We start from the raw sequence: 22,373 nt of genomic DNA, 5'->3' as shown, positions 1-22,373 counted from the left end.
ACGTTTATACCCAACCCTGGTTGAATTGCCTGCCTCTTAATCCCAAGCCCACAGAACATAAAACCCTCCCAGCCCTTTTGAAAACACTGTTCTATAGGCAATGAAAGGCACCATTTACCGTGTGGATTTCACTTTTCTGTTTTTGGAAAGGGAAGGAGGCAGGTCAAGTGTGACCACCCCACAGAGAAGGCTGTCCCCCGGCTCTCATTGGGGTCTGGTGGGTTTCATTGTCCCTGCACCCCCAGCTTTAATGGAAAACTCTTCCTGGCCTGAGTGGCTGCATCAGCGCCCAGACTTTCCAGCCTGCTGACTTACGAGGCTGGCCTATGTTCCAAGCTGCCTCTGCTCCTCCAACCAGGGGGCTCAGCCCCCACCCGGAATCCTCCCCCATTCCCTTCATAGCCTTGGGGCCCCTCCCCAGCCCCACAGTCCTCCAGAAGCCAGCCCTCAGCTGGGAGCAGCTTCGTGAGGGAGAGAAGTGTTAAATGGGCACAGAGCCCCCTCTGTTCCATTAACAATGGCCCGTTGATGACTGGATTCTGCCTGGTTGGGCCCCTTGACTGGACTTCGAAGAGGAGGAGAGACTCCAGCCCCCTAGGCAGCTACTTCTGGGTGTGAGGTTGATTCAGAGGCCGAGGCCTCTGTCTGCCCACAGAACCTCATTCTTCAGGCCCTGTGATGCAGCAGTGAGAAACCCTCTCACCCCTCCCATGCCATCCCAGGGATAGCTCAGGGCCCCGGGAGTGATTCACTTCAGTCTAATTCAACAAACGTCTATTGAACAGCTCCTGGGCACTGAGGCTCGGAGCTAAGTAGCTGTGGGAATAAGAATAACTGCTGACATGAATTCAGTGCTTACTATAATCAGCCCCACTCTGGCTGCCCAACAGAGTCACTAGGGAGCTTATAAAAATTCCAATGCATAGACACTTTCCCCAACCCCAAGTTTTCAGGAGTGAACCCCAGCACTATTTTGTAAAAGCTAAGTGCTTCTCATGCCCAGCTGACATTAAACATCACCAGTCTTCTACTGGCTAATCACCGTGCTGAGCATTTACCTTGGAGCGTCCCGTTTCACGTAGCACGTGCTTGTGGGAAGCTGAATAATGTGCCCCCCACTCAAGATCGCCACATATGAATCCCCACATCTGTGGACATGTTATTCCACATAGTAAAAGGAACTTTACAGTGTGATTAAGGATTTTGAGATAAGAAGATTATCCTGGATTATCCAAGTGGGCCCAGTAGAATCAGCAGGGTCTTTATAAGAGGGAGATTTGACTATAGAAGAGGAGGCCTGAGTAATGCATTAAGAAAAGCTCAACCAGTCACTGCTGGCTTTGAAGACAGAAGAAGGGGCCCACAGGCCATGGAAAACAGGCAGCCACGAGAAGTGGGAAAAGGCAAGGAAGAAGGTCTCCCCAAGACTCCAGAAGAAACACAGGCCTATTGATTTTAGGCCAGTGAAACTGATCTTAGACTTGACATTCAGAACTGCAAGATAATAAATATGTGTTGTTTTAAGCTACGAAGTTTGTGATAAGGTGTTAATACAGGGATATTACTAACCATATTTTATAGACAAGGCACAGAAATGTGAGGCACTCACTTGGGGTCACACAGGCAGAGCTGGAAGAACTCAGGTGCATCTGCTAGCGTGGGCCAGGTTATCTCCAGGCGGAACCATGTGAAGAGCTTGAACTTGATTCTGAAGGAATGGTGCCCACAAGGTGCCATCCTCTTCTTCCTTCTGCATTGCATGATGCTGCCTCAGACTTTCAAGCCCACTCAGTCTCCGGAGTCTGGCCCTCCTGTAGCAGCCCAGCTGCAGTGCAGAACTACAGGGCTGGGGCCAGGAGCAGCATTCTGCTCACTGTCACCTGCAGCCAGTGACAGCTGCTTGTCTGGGGTGGCCACTAAGCTCCCATTTCATGGGAGGCCAGCAGTGGCCAAGTGCCTCCAAAGCACATTTCTTCCAAGACCCTCCAGCAGCCTTGTGTGGGCCTTGTGTTTAGGGCCATGTGCGTCTTAGAGAAGGAGTGTGAGACATAAAGAGGTCCAGGAGTTGTTCAGAGTTGCACAAGTTGGTATAGATCCTGGAAGACCAGTTCCTGGCGAGGACTCTGATCTCCCCACTGCCATACACCTCCTGCCTTTTGGCTAAATCTGCCCGCTCAGTGCTAAAGCACAGTGGTTGAGTCCATGGACTATGGAGACAGACTTCCTGGGTTCGAATCCCAGCTTTACCTTACAACTGAGTGCAAGCTGAGTGCTTTAATGGAGGGGGCGGGGCTGTGACTGTTATCTATGAAGGCACTGGGGTACCTCCTTCACAGGATGGTTCTGAGGACTAAATTTATACATGTGTGTCAAGTGCTTGGGACGGGAGCTGGTTCATTAGCAGTATTAACTTCTGTTATGATTCAGCTCCCCTAGGGCAGAGACTGTCTTCCTCCCCTCTATTCCCAGTGCCTCTTGCCACTCTTGGCCCAAAGCAAGTACTCAGGAAATGAATTTACTGGTTGACTATCAGCATTTATCAGCCAGAGGCTCCCTAGGGACTTTCCCAAATGTATTCACTTTTCAAACCTTCCACCTTAGTTACTCAAACCCTTCTCCTCCTCCTTCTTGCTTGCGAGCTGCAGAATTGCCATGCTTCCTGAAGCTTGCCCTGCCCCGTGGTAGGCCCCCGTGAACAGTTCAGAGATAACCCAGGAGTTGCCAGGTATCACCAACCCCTGAGTGACAGTGCTGCACAGTTCACGTACTGCCCAGACCTTCTCACTTCAGGACGGTGCCTGGCCCTCCTACTCAGGCCTCCTTGGGACCTCTGAGCCCTCAGCAGCCCTGTTTGAGCACCTCATCCACACCAGCTCTTCCTGCTGATGGGCGCTCAGATGTCCTGTCATCCCCTCCAGAGTCCTGTCCCCCTCTTTCTTTTTTCCCTACTTTGAGGATGGGCTTCCTCATTGTTTTACTGCCTCGAAGAGCCCCCAAGGTTGTCCCTGCACATGAACAGACCCCAGGAGTGTAGCCAGTTCCTGGTATTCAAAAAAGCCAAACTTGGAGTTTCAGATTGGACTCAACTCCTATGCTGCTGCTGCCCCAGGAAATGCATTTCTGCTCATTCTTATCTCTCACCTCTTGCTGCATTTTACAAACATCTCTTCAAAACCTGCTTACTGTCATGGAAGCTAGTTTTCTTTTTTTCTATTTAATTACACTGTTGTTTCAAGATAATTACAGACACACATGCAGTTTTAAGAAATAATACAGAGATCCCTTGAACCCATTACCTGGTTTCCCCCAATGGTGAAAAACTACTGCAATATCACAACCAGAATATTGATACAGCCAAAGTTCAGAACATTTCCAACACCACAAGGACCCCTCATGGTGCTGTATTATAGTTATGCCCACTTCCTTTCCACTCCACCCCTTCTTTAACTCCTAACAATAGCAATCTGATCTTCTCTCTTATAATGTTGTCGTTTCAAGAATGTTATATAAATGAAATCATGCAATATGTCACCTCTTAAAACTGGCTTTGTTCACTCAATACTCCCCAAATTCATTTAAGTTGTTGTGCCATTTTACGGCTGAGCAGTGTGCCGTGGTATTGGGTGGCTGGTTTTAAACAGAACACTCAAACACTAACCCAGAAGCTTCCCAAGCACTGCATCCTGAGTAAAACAAGAATACTGGCGTGCTCACCCAGTGTCAAGCCCCGGGCAGCAACTCCCCTGCCAGTCTGGCCTTGCATCTGAGCTAGTGTGCACACAGGCAATGGCTCCGCTGAGATGCCCCGAGATGGTGCTCTCTAAGAGGAAGCTGGGTGCTTTAAGGCGTGGCTCTCAATCTTCTACCACCTAGGGAGCTTTAAACAACTGATGCCCAGACCAACTCAATTGTAATCTCTAGAGGTGGGACCCAGGCCTCAGTAATTTCTGAAACTCCAGATAACTCTCACTTGCTGTCAGGGCCAAAATGCAGTGCTCAAGCAGATTCAGCAAATGCATAGCAGCATGCTACCCCTCTAGACACGGCAGATATCACCAAGCAGTCACCGTACTCTCTTCCTGCAGAGATCGACCTTTTCAAACACGGTGCTCCAGGCAGTGACTTCCAGTTGATCGACTTGGCCCAGGAATTGCAACTGACTTGCCCTCCCAGCTGAGAAGCCTGAAACTGGCAACTGTCCTGTCCAGGTGTGTCTAGGCCTGGGGCCTGATGCATTAGGTAAGCGTCCCTCCAAATCATGCTGCAAAGGAGGGGCTTGGCCAGTAGTAACAGCAGCCGCAAAGCCAGAGCTGGCCAGGGTTTTCTGGGCTGGTTCTGTAGGGAAAGGCGAAGTGAATCAGCCAGTGTCCATCCCCTGCAGCAGCCTACAGCCCAGCTGGGGGAGAGATGTACATGCAGAGGGTGAACCAGCGGTGCAATCAGCACAGACAGGCTCAGGCTCACACTGGTGCAAGCCTGTAGTAACAACCAGCCTGTGTGCCGTCCTCTCTATTTTCAGAGCCTCACACCAGCTTAGCTGATGTTCATGACAACCCTGTGGGGATGACCCAGGCTCAGAGTGATTAAATACCTTGCCTAAAATTACCAGAGAATAAATGGGAGAGCTTAAATAAATGGAGAAGGAAATGGCAACCCACTGCAGTATTCTTGCCTGGAGAATCCCATGGACAGAGGAGCCTGGCAGGCTGCAGTCCATGGGGTCGCAAGAGTTGGATATGACATAGCGAATAAATCAGCGTCAAATGGGAGAGCTGGCACTCAACCCAAGTCTGATTGCAAGTATGGGGCCTGTGTTTAGTCCTCGGAGCAGTGGCTATCAATAGCCTGGACCTCTCTCCCCACCCTCAGACTCCATCTCTCCTTTCCAGGAGGGGCTGGACACAGATGGGCTCCTTGGCAGCCACGGAGCAGCCCAGACAATAGCAGTAGTCAATGTGGGCTAAGACCCCGGGGCTGCCCTCTCTCCTGCCCCTTCTTCCCTACAGAGCTGGTGCTGGGAGGGCAGGCAGAACTCCCTGGTGAAAAAGAGAAGAGGCTGGGTTTCTGGGGGGTTTTTTGTTGTTGTTTTTGCTAGAAATAAAATCCCTTCCTGCTGTTAACACCAAGGGGCTTGGAGGAAACTGTGGGACTGAGGACTACCCTGGAGGATCCAAATTCTGTGTCCTCTGCATCAAAGACAGTAGAATTGGGGGGAAAACCGGGGAGCAAAAGAAATTCTCCTCTCCACCTGTCCCTTCTCCAGGTGCAGAAAGGTTCGAAGTCTCCTTAGGAAGGTCACTCAGTGGGAGAAAGCAGGAAGGGGATCCTGGGCCTAGATACTGAGAGTTTTTTCTCTTCCAGTCATCTCAGAAATCCTGTCATGGTGGCTCGGCAGTACAAAAAGGCTAATTTTGTACTTGCATCACATCTGATGCAGGCAAGCAGCAGCTCAGGATCTGGGCTGCTTCCACCTTGCAGTAAGCCAGTTGGAACATGTGGCCTCCAATCTTGCCATAGCAAGAGAAGACAGGACCCGGGGGGTGTCTGGGATCATTTTAAGGACCAGGACTTCAAGTGACTGACATCACTTTAACCTATCTGCATCCCCACAGGACAAAACCTGGTCACTGGCCCAACCTAAATGCAAGAGGGGCTGGGGAAGGTGAAGAGCATGTGGGTACCTGGTGAGTACCAAGTCTCTGCCAATTGTTTGCCCAGAATTTCACCCACACAGAATATTAAAGAACATTTTGTTCTTCTGTCGAATATGGGGGGAAAACCGGGACCACGCCCCATTTTGATTTGCCCTTACATGCTTTCTATAGGCAACTGGCCACAACCTTTTGCTGCTGTAATGCCCATGGCAGATTATGTTCACACTCAAGGCACACTCCAGTGGACTTGCCCAAGTTTTCCCAAAACCCAAGAAACATTTTGTAGGAAAGCCCTAAGACTTTTAAAGTCTTGGCTCTCATTCATAAAAACATATAAAGGTATGTGAGTAAGAATATAAAATTAGCCGTGTGAAGATCTCTGCCAGCCGTGGTGTGGGATGGATTGGCAGCAGTTCTGTGCAGTGTCCTAGGCTCTCTGTAACTCTGCCTTCACTCTCCTTCATGAAAGCACAGGCCAAGCTAGGGAGGAAGGTGGAATTATAAGAACCTTGTATCCACTGCAGTTCTTTTCAAAAGTACTCCCCCTGCCCCCAAATTTGATGTTTTAACTATTCTTAGTGACCTCACCATTAATTGTAATATGTGCTGTTTTGTTCAGTAAAGGGTTTTATTGTTACTGTTGTTTAGTTGCTGTGTCATCTCTCACTCTTTGCGACCCCATCGACTGTTGCCCACCAGGCTCCTCTGTCCATTGGATTTCCCAGGCAAGAATACTGCAGTGGGTTGCCACTTCCTTCTCCAGGGGATCTTCCCAACCCAGGGATCTAACCTGCGTCTCCTGCATTGGTGGGTGGATTCTTTACCACTGAGCCACCAGGGAAGCCCGAAAGGGTTTTATGTGCTAAATCAAAGGTTTGGAGGAAAGATCTACAAGGCATGTTTAGATGGAGGAGACTTGCAATTTGGCTGGCACTGGGGGGAGTGATGCCAGATGGCAGAATGGCAAACCAGAGGGTGGTGAGGAACTGTGTTTGGTAGCCAGGAAGGATCCAATAAAGCTGGAAAGGCAAGCTGATTTTATCTCACATGCCAGCTCTAATGGATTGGCACTGCACTGAGAAGGCGTACGAGGCTGCATCTAGTTTCAGCTGAAAAGAAGACAGTGATTGATCAGTGATGTCTGCCCAGGCATAGGACTGCGGAGTGGAATGTGCACTGTTTATTTGACAACCCTGTGCTGGAGGTTCTTGACGGGCTAAGCTATGAGAGTCAGGGTGATAAGGTTGGGCAGGGCCATCACTAACCTGGGAGACAGGAGACTTTGTAGTGGTTCAAGTATCATCAGTATCCAGTTATGCCTTCGTGAAACACTTCCCTTCTCTGAGCCTGAATGGCTACAGATGAAAAATGAGGAAGGGTAGATAAGAAAATCTCCAAGCCCTTTCCAGTTCTGACATTCTGCACTTTTAGGGCAAGAGCCATGTTTCTAATGATTGGTGGGGTAGTGTACAGGACAGATTTTCCTTGGACCTTTCCAAAAGAAATACCCTCTCAGACTTGCACGGCTGAAGGCAAGTACAACGAAAGCTGCAAAGTCAAGCTGCTTTGTATAAGGCTCTGGCCTGAGTCGCTGCCGACAGCATGATTTGTCCTGGGGGCAGAATCCACTGGCATTCACCTTGACCCCAGCCTGACGGCTCTGAGGCCTGCTGCCTCTGCTCACGGCAGCCAGAGTGGAGCCGGCTCCTCCACGGGGGTCCCCGGGACCCCTGAGCCACACTCTCATCAGCACACCCAGAGCTTCCTGGCCAGGCGGGTGTGTGGAATTTGTGAGCAGCGCTGACCTACAGGGAAGCTGGGGAGGCAGCATCCTTCAGGGTTCTGCCTGCTGTCTTTCTGGGTCTCTCTCCAGCCTCTCTGCTGCCTCAGGGCTGACCACAGTACCTGGGACAGGGAGAGTCAGCACGTTTATCCCCAGATGAGACTGGCAGTGAGGACAAGATGCCCAGGGCCAAATGCTGTCCATAAATGAGCGGATATTGGCTCTGCCTGAGGGACACTTCCAGCTGTGGTCAGGTCATCACTTTCCTTCACCCTGGTGTTTGTAGGGGACTGAGACCCCACCCCACTGCAAACAATCTAGTACTCACCACCAGTCACAAGCCACAGAATCTGCTGCATCTGTAAAGACAGGGTGAGTGGTTCCTAAGTAGGACCATTTATCGTGACTTGGGCTTGGGTTAGGCACTGCACTAGCATCTTCTCATTGGATTCCTCATGACCACTGAGTGTACAATAGATGCTATAAGTGTCCCATTGACAAATAATGAAACCGTTCGAGTTTAAGTTCCTTTCCTAAGGTCACAGGGCATCAAGGTCAACATGTAAAAGCAGAGATGTCAAAAGAAGCCACAGTTGTGGAGAGAGTCCCTGTATGATTTGTTCAGGCTTTTCCAGACTGTCTTGTCTGTTTGTGTCTCTCTCTCTTTCTGTGTGTGTGTGTGTGTGTGTGTGTGTGTGTGCATGCACACACGCACGCTAAGTTGCTTCAGTCATGTCCAACTCTGTGCGACCCTATAGACTGTAGCCCACCAGGCTACTCTGTCCATGGGATTCTACAGGCAAGAATATTGGAGTGGGTTGCCATGCCCTCCTCCAGGGGATCTTCCCAACCCAGCAATCGAACCTGAGTCTCACATCTCCTGCATTGACACGTAGGTTCTTTACCACTAACGCCACCTGGGAAGCTGTGTGTGTGTGTGTATATAAAATCAATAGCATATTAATCATCTCCTATGTGTCCAATATTCCACTAGGGGGAAGAAAAACCACAAGAAACCACAGCCAACTCTTAGAGACAGTTATGAATCCATTCATTCACCTCACGAACATTAATTGTGCCCTGCCACATGCCAGTGGGCACAGCAAAATACAGGACTGCTGTCCAAGGAATGAACAAGGGATCCTCCTGGAGTCCTCTGTTGCCCTCCTTCCCCTGCCTGTTGTTTATAAATTCACTTTTTTTCCCCCCCTGTGGAAAACAGACATACCATAAAATGTATGATTTCCATGGCATTAAGTGCACTCAGGTTGTTGTGCGGCCTTCACCACAATCTATCTCCAGAACTTTTTCATTTTCCCAAAATGACGCTGCGTCCTCATTGAACGCTAACTCGCAGGGTCAGGCAACCGCCTTTCTACCTTCCGTCTCTCTGATTTGGCTCCTCTGGTACCTCACGTGCATGCGTGCGTGCTAAAGTTGCTTCAGTCATGTCTGACTCCTTGTGACCCTATGGACCATAGCCTGCCAGGCTCCTCTGTCCATGAGATTAGGCGTAAATACTGGAGTGGGTTGCCATGCTCTTCTCCAGGGGATCTTCCCAATCCGGAGATCAAACCTGCGTCTCTTACATCTCCTTCATTGGCAGGCGGGTTCTTTACCACTAGAATCATATGAGATGTGTCCTTTCATGGCTGGCTTATTTCTCCTCATAAGCACACTGTCCTTAAGGCTCATGTACGCTGTGCATGTCACAGGCACCACACTGACTTCCTTAAGGTCCCATGTGTCTGTCCCTCCTCTCCTCCACACTCTCCCCACTTGCTCAGACCACCTCCTCTTTCCTGGACCAGCACAAAAGGGACAGCCTGGTCTCCCAGCCTCCAGTCCTTCCTTCTTCCAGTGCATTTCCCACACCAATTCCAAAGTAATTTTACATTTCTCTTTTTAAGCTCCAGATTAGATTTTTAAATTTTTTAATTAAAGTGGTATATGTATGGTTGTCAAAAAGTCAAATACAAAAAGATAGAAAATGAAAAGAATCATCATTCAATATTCCATCTCTGCAACTGTGCATCAGCGTTTTTAACCCCTGCATGGCTTGCTTTCACTGGGCCAGTGCACTGCCTCAGCCAGCCCCGTCTGTTGAGACACTCAAGGCGCTTCTCACACGTTGGACTCCCAAGGCTGGGTGCACATTCTTGGCCATGAGTCTTGGCTCAGGTCGAGGTCGGTTCCAAACAAACCAACTGACTCTTTACCTGGCTTCCCGGCTGCACAGCTGTGGGCATCCTGGACACCAGCCTCTGCTGCAGCCCCTGACTGAGCAAGGGCTAGAAAGCCCAGAGCAGTGGTTCAGCGCTGACCTGGCCCAGGGCCCAGCGTGAGAGGCATGGGAAGCACCTTTGCTGAAGGGGGCTGGGGACTATTCTCTGGGGCCCTGTATCCATGCAGCTGTCAGCGTTTTGCACAAAATGTGTTTCTCACACAGCTGAGCAGGCCCTGATGAAGTGACCGTGTCAAATGAGGGTAGAGAGCACCCTCCCCCACATCCTCACACAGGAAAACAGGGCTGAGGGGCCACGGGGGTCTGTCCCTGCCAGAGATGGCTCCCTGAGAGTCTGTGGCAACCCCCACCCCCACACCACGCTGGCCCTCAGCCCTCTGGTCCATCCCGTGGCTCTGGCCCACAGCTTCTCATAAGCTCTTAGATGTCCACTGCTACTCAGATGATGCACACCTCCAACTTGGGAGCGTCTACTCTGGCTCTGTCTTGGCTGAGGCTGGACATGTGCCCATACGGAAGTTTTAGATGGTTTGTTTTTAGGAGAGGAAGCTAGAGTCCCAGAACATGAGGGGTTTGAAGAGGAATGATAGCCCTGGGCTGTGCAGGGGCGCATCCCTCAGCCAGGCCCCCATCTACTTCCTCCTTCTCTCATGCCTTCTCTTCTTCCTTCCATCCCTGGTTCACGTAATGGCACTTGGGCATTTACTCTCCTGTCAGACACTAAGCTGGACAGCCCAGGCCATCTCTGGACATCCCTACATGAAACAGAACCTCGCCTGGGACAGGCCACTGGATGGACTCCTGCATCCTCCAAGCAGAGATCACCTCTGAGCATGCGTGCTCCTTCTCCTGGTCCTGCCCCCTGCCTCCACTCAAAGGGGATCTAGAGGCCACTCACGGAAACCCTCCCAAGGTCTCCCCTCCTAGGTGTCTGGGGACCTGGCATGGTCAGGGTACCTCCTGGCCCCCAGGGCTGCAGCTCATGAGTAGGTTCAGAGTTTCCCCACAATGGGCTTCACTGCTCCTGTCTCTGCCCAGGAGCCTCCTCCATCTCAGCCCCCGGCCTTCCTCGGCCCAGGCAACTCCTCCTGCTGCTGGTGGAAAGGCTGTAAGCAGCGCCTGCCACAGCGGAGGCCCTGATCCCCACTGTGCTCTTGGCCCGGAGCGAGCCAAGCGAGGGGAGTGGAGCTTTGCTGCCTGATGCAATGTCTGGCAGGGCCCATCCCTTATCAGAGCACCATTCACAGCAGAGTCTGGGACCCCACCTCCTCCACAGGAGGCAGCCATCCAAGTACAAAACTGTTCTCTTGAGAGGGCCCTTTGCCAGGTCACGAGGGAGGCCTGAGCAGGAAGGCCCCCGAGGGGAGAGCAGGGTAGGGAAGCCAGTGCCTGGAGTGTAGGGCCTCAGATCATCGCCTGCTTTCTTTCCAGGGCTCCCTCACTGAGGTTGCCTGGGCTGCCTCTGCTGTTTTCTGCCCTCCCCGCCCCCACCCCTCCACTGTTACCACGTAGCTGGGGAGACTTAGAACTGAAAGCCACAGGCTGAGGTTCTTTATCCTCAAAAAGGTATCCCAGATTGTCATGACCGTTCGAGACTAATACATAGGAAGCCCCAAGCACAAAGGTTTGCCCACAGTACACACCTGTAGCACACTCCCGTAGTGTACACATGTAGTAGCCACTCAGTCCCTGTTTGGGGGGCATGTACTCTGTGCACAGCCCACTCCAGGATCCTTGCCTGGGAAATCCCCTGGAAAGGGGAGCCTGGCAGTCTACCGTCAGTAGGACACGACTGAGCGGCTAAACGTCAACAGTACTCACTGCGCACCTGCAGCACAGGTCACAGCATGCAGGCATGCTTCACTCAGACAGGGAACAGTGGCTTTTTCTTCTTTCTCTCTGTATTTTCCACCAGCTCAGAATGATTGAGCATCTCACAGTGGGCCAAATGCTTTGGAAACAGCATTCATCGATTCCTTCTACAAGCAAGAGGCACCCACTGTGCCTGGTGCACACGGAGCAGGGCAGTGGGGATACAAAGAGGGAGCTTACACGCCAGTGGCTGAAACAGGTGGTACCCAAGTACATTTCCATCCAGGAAGGACGTAAAGCAAGGTGCTAAGAGGGATAGGGAGAAGGGAGACAGCCCACATTAGGCCAGTGGTCAGGGAAGGACTCCAGGGGCGGGGACATCTAGGCTGAGTCCTGAGTTTAACTGGGCCCAGGACAGCTGCCCCGCTCCCCTGCATTCAGGCAAGGCTGAGCCGGCATGTGGCCCTGGCCTTCGTCACCACTGGCCCTGCTGCCCTGGCAACGTGACCTCTGCTGACATCCCAGCAGGGGGATACCACCTTTTCCTTTGGCTATTGTGTTACTGCTGGGTGTTGGGGGAAAGAAAGGTATCGAGTACTCCCCTGGAGATGGCAGCTGCCAAGGAAGAGATTTTTCATTGTTTCCACGAGCTAAGCAAGGCAGGCACCACAGCTCTAGGGAGGGTTTGTCCAGTGTCACAGATAGCACAGACACACTTCTTGCAAAGGGCCTCCTGCAGGCCACGTTCTACTTGCATGACCCCCATCTCGGCCATTCCCCATGACCCTGTGACCTCCTGGCATCTGTGACCCTCTGCCACCTCCTGGGTTTGGGGAATCTCTAAACTACCCTCCCCTGACTGCCCATTTGCCTGCTGGCCTTCCAAAGCTAACCCTAGGGGCAGCCTGCCTGGACCAGGGCTGAGGAGCCAACAGCCTGCCTGGGATTTCATTTGGAGGGAGTTTTCACCCTTGTGTCTTCCTTTTAGGGCAATGTCAGCAAGGTTCTCAGGAACTCTGTATTATTCAGGGGCTAAGGGGGCTGGGATAGCAAGTCAAAAATAGAAACACTTCCTGGAAGGGAAGGGAGGAGAAGGTTCAGGATCTTTGTCATCAACACAGTCAACTTTGTAAATTGTACCAAAGATGTTAGACCCAGAAGAGAGAGGACAACCAACACAAGTCCCTGTGCCCCATGCCTGCCTTCTCTCCATCTCCATGCACCAGACACTGCTCCTCAGAGCAACATTATACAGCAGGAACCACCCTTTTCATGCTACTAGTAAAGAAACTGAGGCCCAGAGAGGTTAAGTCACTTATGCAATGCCACACAGCATGTTAGACAAGCAGGAAGAACAAGAACCCAGGACTTCTGGTCCTAGCTCCTTTGCTTCCCTCACATGATCAGATCCGGGCCCTTTCTGCTGAGAGCCTAGAGGGAAGAAAGCCAATATTTCAATCCTTTGTGCTCTGCAGACTCAGTATCGGGTCTCACCCTCCTAGCAGGACAGGCGGCCTCACACCCCGCCACAGGCTAAACTGGGTGAGTGAGGAACACAGCCCTGCCCAGCATTCTGCAAACACATGCTGACTGCCTGCCAGTCAGCAGCTTCAATGAGCTGACTTACCAGTAACTTGCTGAGCAGTGGGTACATGGCAGGAGCTGTTCTAGATGTTTGTCTGTACTTCAGAGAACTTGTAGTCTGGGAATGAGAGGCAGACACACCATCAACTGCAAAGTCCAATCACACGTGCTGTAGAGCAGGGGTGTCACTGTGGAACATCAAGAGGCTGGAATGACTCAGACTTGGGAGGGGCAATCAGGCTGTTGCTAGAGGAAACTTGGGCAAATTATTTAATCTCTCTCAACCTGTTTCCTCATCTGTAAAATGGGTCACTACCTAACAGGGCTTTTGTGGGATGAGGAACTACAAATCAAGTCCTTGGCATGCTACTAGGCACAGAGTAGTAACTTTATAAATTTCAGCAAATTTCATTAACTCATATCCTTCTAGTTGGCTCTTTCAACCAGAGTGTAAGTCCCATGAGGGCATGGGTGGGGTCTGCTTGCTCCCTGCTGTGCGATACAGTGCCTAGACTGGCACATAGTAGGTGCTCAGGAGATATTTATTTAATAAGCGCATGGGAAATGGCCCAGAAGAATTAAGAGGAGGCAAGAATATTCAGTTACCCTTGAACTGGCCTTGCCTCATGTTACCATAAACATGGCCTCCTGCCTCATGTCCACCTACCTACACTCACAGAGCACCCTGGCCTTGCCCACTGCGCCCCCCCCCCACCACCACCCGGCCCTGCTCAGCTGAGGCCCTCCACTCTGGCTGCCAGGGTACACATCTGTCTTCTCATAAGCAGAACCCCAGTCTCACTGCTTTCCCCAGAGGGTAGATTTTCTGGTTGTCCCTAAAATCACTTCCATTGTATGATGAAGGTGCAGCCTGGGGGACCCTCCTTTCAGCCCTCCCACTCCTCAGCGTCAATATCAGCTTGGAAAAAATTCATCTTTCCCAGAAAGAAGGATGCTCCCAGATGCCCTGCACAAGGTCACAATAACACTTTTCCAAACTTGTAGCTGAATGTCTCCCATGGATGAGAGTCCTTGTGAAGAAATGGAGAGACTTTTGGAAGAGGGGGCTGTGCTGGAATCTGGGGGCTTGGGGTACAGGTATGTGTTTGATGGTGAGGATAAATGAAAGCAATGGTGATTCAGGCTGCACTGGGCAATGGTGTATTTGCTCTGGTTTTTAAAAATATATAGAGTTTCAGTTAAGAATCATTTATTCCTTTAACCATTCTGTCATTTAGCAGCCATGCATGAGTGTCTCCTGTGTGCCTGGCCCAGTGCTAAGGGATAATGAGGGGCCCAGACAAACTGCCCGCCCTCCACAAAGGGATGGTCAGCACTGAACAAGTCATTTCAAGTGGGTGTGCTTTATGACAAAGTCTCAGGTTATAATGTGGTGGGGCCAAGGGGGCCCTAACCTATCCAGGAAGAAGCTGCCCCATGAAGCTGAGACCTGAAGGCCGAGGCCATATGAAGGATTTTGCTAGAATTCACATGGTATGGTGGAAAACCTTTAGTTAATTTTAAAACATTTATACATCCACATGGTAAAATTTCTACTAGTGCACAATATTACACAGTAAATGTTAAGACTCACCTCACCCTTCTCTTCTGACCTACCCATTCCTTTGTTACTGGCCTTGTGTCTCCCTGCGGTCACAGTCCACTTCTATCTAGCATTTATATTTTTCTCTCCCTTAATTTTTTTTAATACTGCATCAAAGGTTCTCAACCTGGGATGATTTTGCATCACCCTACCCCTCCCCACCCCCCACCCCTCCACCCAGAGGACATCTGTCAATGTCTGGAGACATTTCTGATTGTCACAGCTGAGCAGAGGAGACTCTACTGGTACCTAATGCATAGAGGCCAGGGATGCTGCTAAACATCCTACAATGTATAGGACAGCCCCCACAACAAAGAATTATCTGATCCAAAATGTCAGCAGTGCTGACGTAAAAAAGAACAAAATAATGCCATTGGCAGCAACATGGATGGACTTGGAGATTATCATACTGAGTGAGGTCAGAGAGAATGATAAATATCATCTGATACAGCTTATATGTGCAATCTTAAAAAAATGGTACAAATGAACTTACAAAACACAGAGTCACAGATGGAGAAAACAAATTTATCGTTACCAAGGGTGAGAAGGGGAGGGATAAATTCGGAGACTGGGATTAACATATACACACCACTATCTATAAAACAGATAACTAATAAGGAGATTATATGTAAAAACAATCTTAAAAAAAAAAGTGGATATATGTATAACTGATTTACTTTGCTGTACAGCAGAAATTAACATTGTAAGTCAACTGTACCCCAATAAAAGTTAATTTCAAAAAATGTCAGTAGTGCTAAGAAACCCTATCCTATATGCAGACCATGTCTGCAGCTTGCTTATCTATAACATCTACACATTATATATAACTATATATAGTGGGTTATTCATATCAGCATTAGTAGACCCACCTCATTCTTTGTGGCTGCATAATAATCCATTGTTTGCTTCATCATTTTTTTATTTAGATGTTTGTACTCTTTTTGCTATTGCAAACACGTACACTGCAAGGAGTGGTCTTTTCGTACTTTTGCCCTTGACTCATGAGGTCAAAGCATAAATTGATGGAAGTGACATGGATGAATCAGAAGGTTCGTTAATATTTTAAATGACCTGATTTCAAGTTTCCAAGGCACAGTCCATTGGGAGAGTGGGTCTGGAGTTCTGGCTTCTAAACAGGGTTGGGGTCCCCAAAAATCTGGTGGAAAAGCTATTTGTTCTCATCTATAGACAAGGGTGTCCTGACTGCCCATCTCTCCACAGGACCAGGTGTCCCCCACCTGAACGACGAGCCAGGTCCTGAGTGATGCCCCTGAGCTGAGTGCCCACGGCCCCACCCTTCCCCATGGAGAAAGGACTCTCTTTGCCCCAGGACTGCCGACATTTTCTGCACAGCCTGAGAATGAGGAGCAAATATGCCCTTTTCCTGGCTTTTGTGGTGGTGGTTTTTGTCTTCATTGAAAAGGAAAATAAAATCATATCAAGGTGAGGGATGCAAGCACAAGTCTTCCTTATCCAGGTGGGATGGGGGCGGGGAGCAGAGAGGTGGTGGTAGGGCTCTCTCTGTGGACCAACAAAGGCAGTCCTTCAGCCAGTCATCACCAAGCCCCTCCTGTGCCCAGGCAGGTCATGCCCACGTCCTCATGACCGCACAGCAGTGAGACTTGGGCTCTGGACTCAGGCATCCTGAGTTGGAATCCTGATTCTGGCCCCCTCTTTTTTTTTTTTTTTTTTTGGCCACAGCATGCAGCTTTCAGGATCTTAGTTCCCTGACCAGGGATGGAACGCATGCCCCCTGCAGTGGAAGCATGGAGTCCTAACTGCTGGATCACCAGGGAATTCCCATGATTCTAGTCCTTTCTAGTTGTGACAGCTGAGATAAATAATTTCACTTTTCTGCCTTAAGTTCCTCTTCTAAAATATGGCTAACGATGGGGCCGGGTTTGTTGTAAAGATTAAGTAAGACAATGTAAAAGCATTTAGCCCAGTGTCTAACACGTAGTTGGTATCCTGTGCTTACTGGCTGTTGCTATTACTATTAGTTAACTTCCTGGCCTAGGATGATAACCTCACACGAACAGCATATTTCCTATACTTCTAATATTCCTATATTTCCAAAGTCATGGATGAGGGATTTCCTGGGTGGTCCAGTGATTAAGACTCTGTACTCCCAGTGCAGGGGCTCTGGGGTTCCACTCCTGGTCAGGGATCTAGATCCGTCACGCTGCAACTAAAGATCCCCATGCCTCAGCTAAGACCTGGCATAACCAAATAAAGTCATGGATGACTGTGAGGCAGGGTTCTGGGACAGATACTCTGGTCAGCAGGGCTGCCATGTTCAGCTGCCCAGGTTGTGTACCGCTCAACTCCAAGGGTGTGCACTCTCATAGGCTACACGGAGTATGCATAGAGTTGGCAGTGTACCACTGTGTGCAGTGGCCCTGTTAGTGAGCCTGCCATACATAGAAAGATTTATAGACCTTCTCTCCCAGGCACAACCCTTGCACAAAAGCATCAACCAAGATGGGCAGATTAGGAATTCAGCTGTATAGTAGGCATTATGCTGGTGCCCTACCTGGGTTCCTCAGCATGGACTATTCCAGTCTGTGCCTACTGGGTCCTGTTGCAAGCCCCTGCAACTCTCCACCTGCATAGTGGCAAGCCAGAAGTCCTGAGGAGTAAATACCTCTGGGAGAATCCCTCAGCCAAGGCCACCTGGGAGTTTCACATCCCCTGGGTGAGGGAGTCCTGAGGTGTGTTCTGTCTACACTGCCTCCTGGGGTTCCCCTGGCAAAGCAATTTGGCCATAGTGATTTTCCTCCTCGTCTCAAGTCCCTACCCATTCCCCCTGTGATCATATCCCAAATAAACTACTTACACTCAAACCCTTGCCTTAAAGTCAGCTTCTGGGTGGTCATCCTGGGACGCTCCTTAGGGTGCACAGGGGATAGAGTCCCCAGTCAGTCACTGATCATAGTATCCCTTTGCTCTCACAGGGTCTCAGACAAGCTGAAGCAGATCCCCCAATCCCTGGTAGATGCCAATAGCACCGACCCAGCCCTGGTGTTGGCCGAGAACGCATCCCTCCTGTCCCTGAGTGAGCTGGATTCGGCCTTCCTGCAGCTGCAGAGGCGCCTGCGAAACCTCAGTCTGCAGCTGGGCATGGAGCCAGCAGAGGAGGCCGAGGAGGAGCAGAGGCTGGAGGCGGAAGAGGAGTGGGAGCAGCTGGAACCCCGCCCACCCGCCGAGGCCCCGCCCCGGCGCCACGTGCTCCTCATGGCCACAACTCGCACGGGTTCCTCGTTTGTGGGAGAGTTCTTCAATCAGCAGGGCAATATCTTCTACCTCTTCGAGCCGCTGTGGCACATCGAGCGCACGGTGTCCTTCGAGCAGGGTGGTGCCAACGCCGCGGGCTCGGCCCTGGTCTACCGCGATGTGCTCAAGCAGCTCTTCCTGTGCGACCTCTACATCCTGGAGCACTTCATCATCCCGGCGCCCGAGGACCACCTGACCCAGTTCGTATTCCGCCGGGGCTCCAGCCACTCCCTCTGCGAGGAACCCGTCTGCACACCCCTCGTCAAGAAGGTCTTCGAGAAGTATCCCTGCAAGAACCGCCGCTGTGGCCCTCTCAACATGACGCTGGCCGCTGAAGCCTGCCGCCGCAAGGAGCACATGGCCATCAAGGCCGTCCGCATCAGGCAACTGGAGTTCCTGCAGCCGCTGGCCGAGGACCCCCGTCTCGACCTGCGCGTCATCCAGCTGGTGCGCGACCCCCGCGCTGTGCTGGCCTCCCGCATGGTGGCCTTCGCGGACAAGTACGAGACCTGGAAGAAGTGGTTGGCCAAGGGACAGGACCAGCTGAGGGAGGAGGAGGTGCTGCGGCTAAAGGGCAACTGTGAGAGCATCCGCCTATCCGCCGAGTTGGGCCTGAGGCAGCCGGCTTGGCTGCGGGGTCGCTACATGCTGGTGCGCTACGAGGACGTGGCCCTCCGGCCGCTACAGAAGGCCCAGGAGATGTATCGCTTTGCAGGCATCCCCCTAACCCCGCAGGTGGAGGACTGGATCCAGAAGAACACCCAGGCGGCGCACGACGGCATCTACTCCACGCAGAAGAACTCCTCGGAACAGTTCGAAAAATGGCGCTTCAGCATGCCCTTCAAGCTGGCGCAGGTGGTGCAGGCCGCCTGCGGCCCTGCCATGCGCCTCTTCGGCTACAAGCCGGTGCAGGATGCCGCCTCTCTTTCCAACCGCTCCGTCAGCCTGCTGGAGGAGCGCGGCACCTTCTGGGTTACGTAGGGGGCCTGGGGTGCCAGCACCCCTGCTGCTGAAAGTCCCGCTCTGCCTGCCTCACCCAGGCCCGCGGGGAGTCTGCGGCGCTGCCGCAGGGCGTGGGCTGGAAGACGCACCGGGCGTAAGCCGCGCCTGCGCTGTAGAAGTAGGCCCCCAGCCAGCTCGCTTCCCCTGCAGCTGTGGGCCCGGGGCTTCCCGCTGAGAACAGGACGGTGGCCGGCCCTTTTGAGGGCTGTCAAACCCAGACCTAAGGGACTGTCGTCTCCTGAGCAGACCCAGGCAGGCCCGGGCCTGTTCACAATTCTTTCTCTCCTCTCCCTCTTCTCTGTCACACACACACACACACACACACACACACACACACAATATTTGTAACCCCCGGACCCCCGGGCCTGTTCACAATTCTTTCTCTCCTCTCCCTCTTCTCTGTCACACACACACACACACACACACATATACACACACACACACACAATATTTGTAACCCCCGGACCCCCGGGCCTGTTCACAATTCTTTCTCTCCTCTCCCTCTTCTCTGTCTCTCACACACACACACACACACACACACACACACAATATTTGTAACCCCCGGAACTAATCACAGTCAGACCCCCTGCTTTACTCAGTGTGAACCTTTAAGTTTCTGAATTTCTTCATAATCCAGTGTAGCATCTGAGTGGGTCACTGGGGAGAGGTGAAATCAGCTCTATATAGAGCTACAAAATATACATATAAAGACACATACCTACATTCACACCCCACACACAGAAAAACAGAAATACATGCACATATACATACAGAAAAACAGCTTTTCAGAGTTATTGGAGGATGAGGGAGGGACTTCCCACGTGGCACTAGTGGTAAAGAACCCACCTGCCTTCCCTCTTAGCGCAGTCTGTAAAGAATCTGCCTGCAATGCAGGAGACCTGGCTTCAAATCCTGGGTCGGGAAGATCCCCTGGAGAAGGAAATGGCAATCCACTCCAGTATCCTTGCCTGGAAAATCCCATGGACAGAGGAGCCTGGCGGGCTACAGTCCACAGGGTCGCAAGAGTCGGACACAACTTAGCGACTAAACTGCCACCACCGCCAATGCAGGAGATAATAAGAGATTTTGGTTGGATCCCTTGGTCTGGAAGATTCCCCTGGAGGAGGGCATGACAACCCACTCCAGTATTCTTGCCTGGAGAATCCCATGGACAAAGGGGCCTGGCAAGCAAAAGTCCATGGGTTGCAAAGAGTCGGACAGGACAAGTGAATTAGCTTGCAGCATGCAGGAGGATGGGGGAGTGGTATATGGTCATGAACCATGACCCTATGCCCCATGTAAGTCTGAGGCTGGATGATGGGTACAGAACTGCTAAGTGCATGGCCTCTGTCCACCTTAGATTCTCATGGCCACTTCGCTCATGTCCTTGCTGCTAATAGGCAGCATGTTTTAAATTGGCGTGTCTGATCCCCATGTGATGGCAGCCTGAAGGCCCCATCCCAGCTTGATTGACTCCCTAAGAGCATGTCCGTGTTTGAAAGCTGCTTCAGGCCTGACTGGCAGGCGCATTTGTGGTCCCTGGAGACAAAAGGCAGCTCAGGAGTCCTGTCATTTCCAGCCAGGCCTCTGTGGGGCAGGGCCCAAATGGAAGTATAGAGTGCTCTTCGGGGAGAAGTCACATCAGGATAGCCCCTCCCCTGAGAAGACAGTGGACCGAGGTCAGCCACATGGTCGGTTGTCATGGTTCTGTGGTTAGTGTCTGGAATTCCTCCTTTAGGGCTCTGGGAAGAGTGTTGCTCAACATGGGATGGTCTGAGTGTTTTAAGTTATTTATGGTTTGGTCTCTTGTGGCTATATTTTCAGGTTTGTTTCTGCAGGAGTGCTGCTTGGAAGCATTGTGGTCTTGAGGGGGGCTGGGAGGATCTGTGGGGAGCACTTTAGATCCTGCTGGAGAGAGAGGATTAGGAGAAGGAAACTTCCTCCAGAAGGATCAGAGCCTTGATGGCCACATGGCAGCCCACAGTGCCCCACGGGCTTTTCTGTTTGAACCCATGTGGAACAGATCTCAGAAATCACCAGTGTTCTTTGCTGAGTGTCCAAAGCAGCATAAATTAGCAGTCCTCACCCCCTCATCAAGAAGAGGCCAGATTTGAAAATCTCTCCCAAGCCCTAACATATTTCCTGGGGGGTCAGGGGCCTATGACCAAGCACCAAATGTCCCCAAAGCAGAAGCCTTTCCCCACTCTCACCCCAAACCAGGGAGTAGAACTCAGTACCCCCTGAGAACTTTCAGGAAGCATCAGAAGTTCACTAAGGGCTGTTTCTGGTTTCCTGGACAACCTCTGTATCAGATCCGTCCCATTATCAAGCCTGGAGGGCTGAGTTTTGTTTTGAGTATTATGGACAGCAGGGAAATACAAGATCTGAGTCCAGCTGGGGTTGCTATAGGGAAGAAAGGGGTGCAGCCTGGTGGAAAGCCAGCCTTTGAAAAGGTGAGGACAGTGGCCATCTTGTGGGATCCGTTACAGTCAGTGCCCTGGGTCTCCATCACCATGGATTCAGCCAATCAAGGAAATCTCTAGGTTTTATAGTCCAAGCATAAACTGTGCAGGGAACTGGCTCTAATCTGGGGCCCAAAGGTACTCTAGCTCTGAAAACTTGATCCTGGGGCAGAGTGGTGCCAGGATGGTTCTGGCAGGCCCAGAAGTGCTGGCCGTTCTTCCCCAGCCCCTGCCCTGCTCCCTCCACTATCCCTTACTTGGGGGTGGTGAGGGGCAGACACCTCTGTCCAGCACCCTTCCTGGGTCCTGGGCTCTCCTAGTGTGAATAGCGGACTTCCTTCCTTCCTTCCTTCCTTCCTTCCTATGCCTTTGGGGCTAAGGCCTCTACCCCTGAATCGTGAGGACTGTGCGGAGAATGGACCTTTGGGACTTCTCAGGACACTGACAATTTGTACACTGCAGGTTGACTTTATTTATTTATTTTGTGAAAAAGAAGAGATGGAAAAATATTTTATTATTTGCAGGGACTCAAAGCTGTACCCAAATCAAGAAAGACAACAGTAATAGAAGCTATTCACTTCATGTATACAAGGACACTCCAAGACAATTCAAAATACACCAGAGGACAAAGCTGAGAGCATGGGAGTCATGACAGCTGCAGGGTATTTTTTTAGCTTGGGTTTTTTCCTACAGTTGATTTGAAGATACGACAGTAAGACCCTTTCTGCATTATTACCTTTGCCCACGTGTCTGAAATAAGACGCAACTCACCTGAGTGTTGCTTGAGGCTCAGCAATGCTCTGGGAACCCTTGGGGTTTTAGGGAGGGCAGGGTGGGATGATTACTGACTTTATACTCGTTGGGACCTGGTTGGAGACCCACATGAGGTGTTACCAGCAGGGAGCTGGGTTAGGGAGAGTGGTCCGGCTGAGAGGCAGTGCCTCGTTTTCCAGCA

At 51.2% G+C, this 22,373-nt stretch overlaps 1 protein-coding gene across 6 annotated transcripts in view; it reads left to right on the top strand.

Moving 5' to 3' along the window:
* The window catches only part of CHST3 (carbohydrate sulfotransferase 3), a 33,851-nt gene extending 14,332 nt beyond the window's left edge, over nucleotides 1-19,519 (top strand). For 2 of the 6 annotated variants that reach the window (XM_043476652.1, XM_043476653.1), the window contains exons 2-5: nucleotides 4,086-4,239; nucleotides 5,613-5,684; nucleotides 15,903-16,124; nucleotides 17,636-19,519. In XM_043476652.1, the coding sequence (XP_043332587.1) occupies nucleotides 15,985-16,124; nucleotides 17,636-18,935 (1,440 nt within the window). In that variant the 5' untranslated portion in view covers nucleotides 4,086-4,239; nucleotides 5,613-5,684; nucleotides 15,903-15,984 and the 3' untranslated portion in view covers nucleotides 18,936-19,519. Of the gene's footprint in view, nucleotides 1-4,085; nucleotides 4,240-5,612; nucleotides 5,685-15,607; nucleotides 15,731-15,902; nucleotides 16,125-17,635 lie in introns of all 6 variants that reach the window. The other 4 variants (XM_043476654.1, XM_043476655.1, XM_043476656.1 and 1 more) reach the window with 4 other exon arrangements.
* The last annotated feature ends 2,854 nt before the right edge of the window (nucleotides 19,520-22,373 follow it).

Source organism: Cervus canadensis, chromosome 8, assembly GCF_019320065.1.
Source record: "Cervus canadensis isolate Bull #8, Minnesota chromosome 8, ASM1932006v1, whole genome shotgun sequence".
Lineage (NCBI taxonomy): Eukaryota > Metazoa > Chordata > Mammalia > Artiodactyla > Cervidae > Cervus > Cervus canadensis.
Note: the sequence above shows the minus strand (reverse complement) of the source record. Positions and strands in the feature narration are given on the sequence as shown.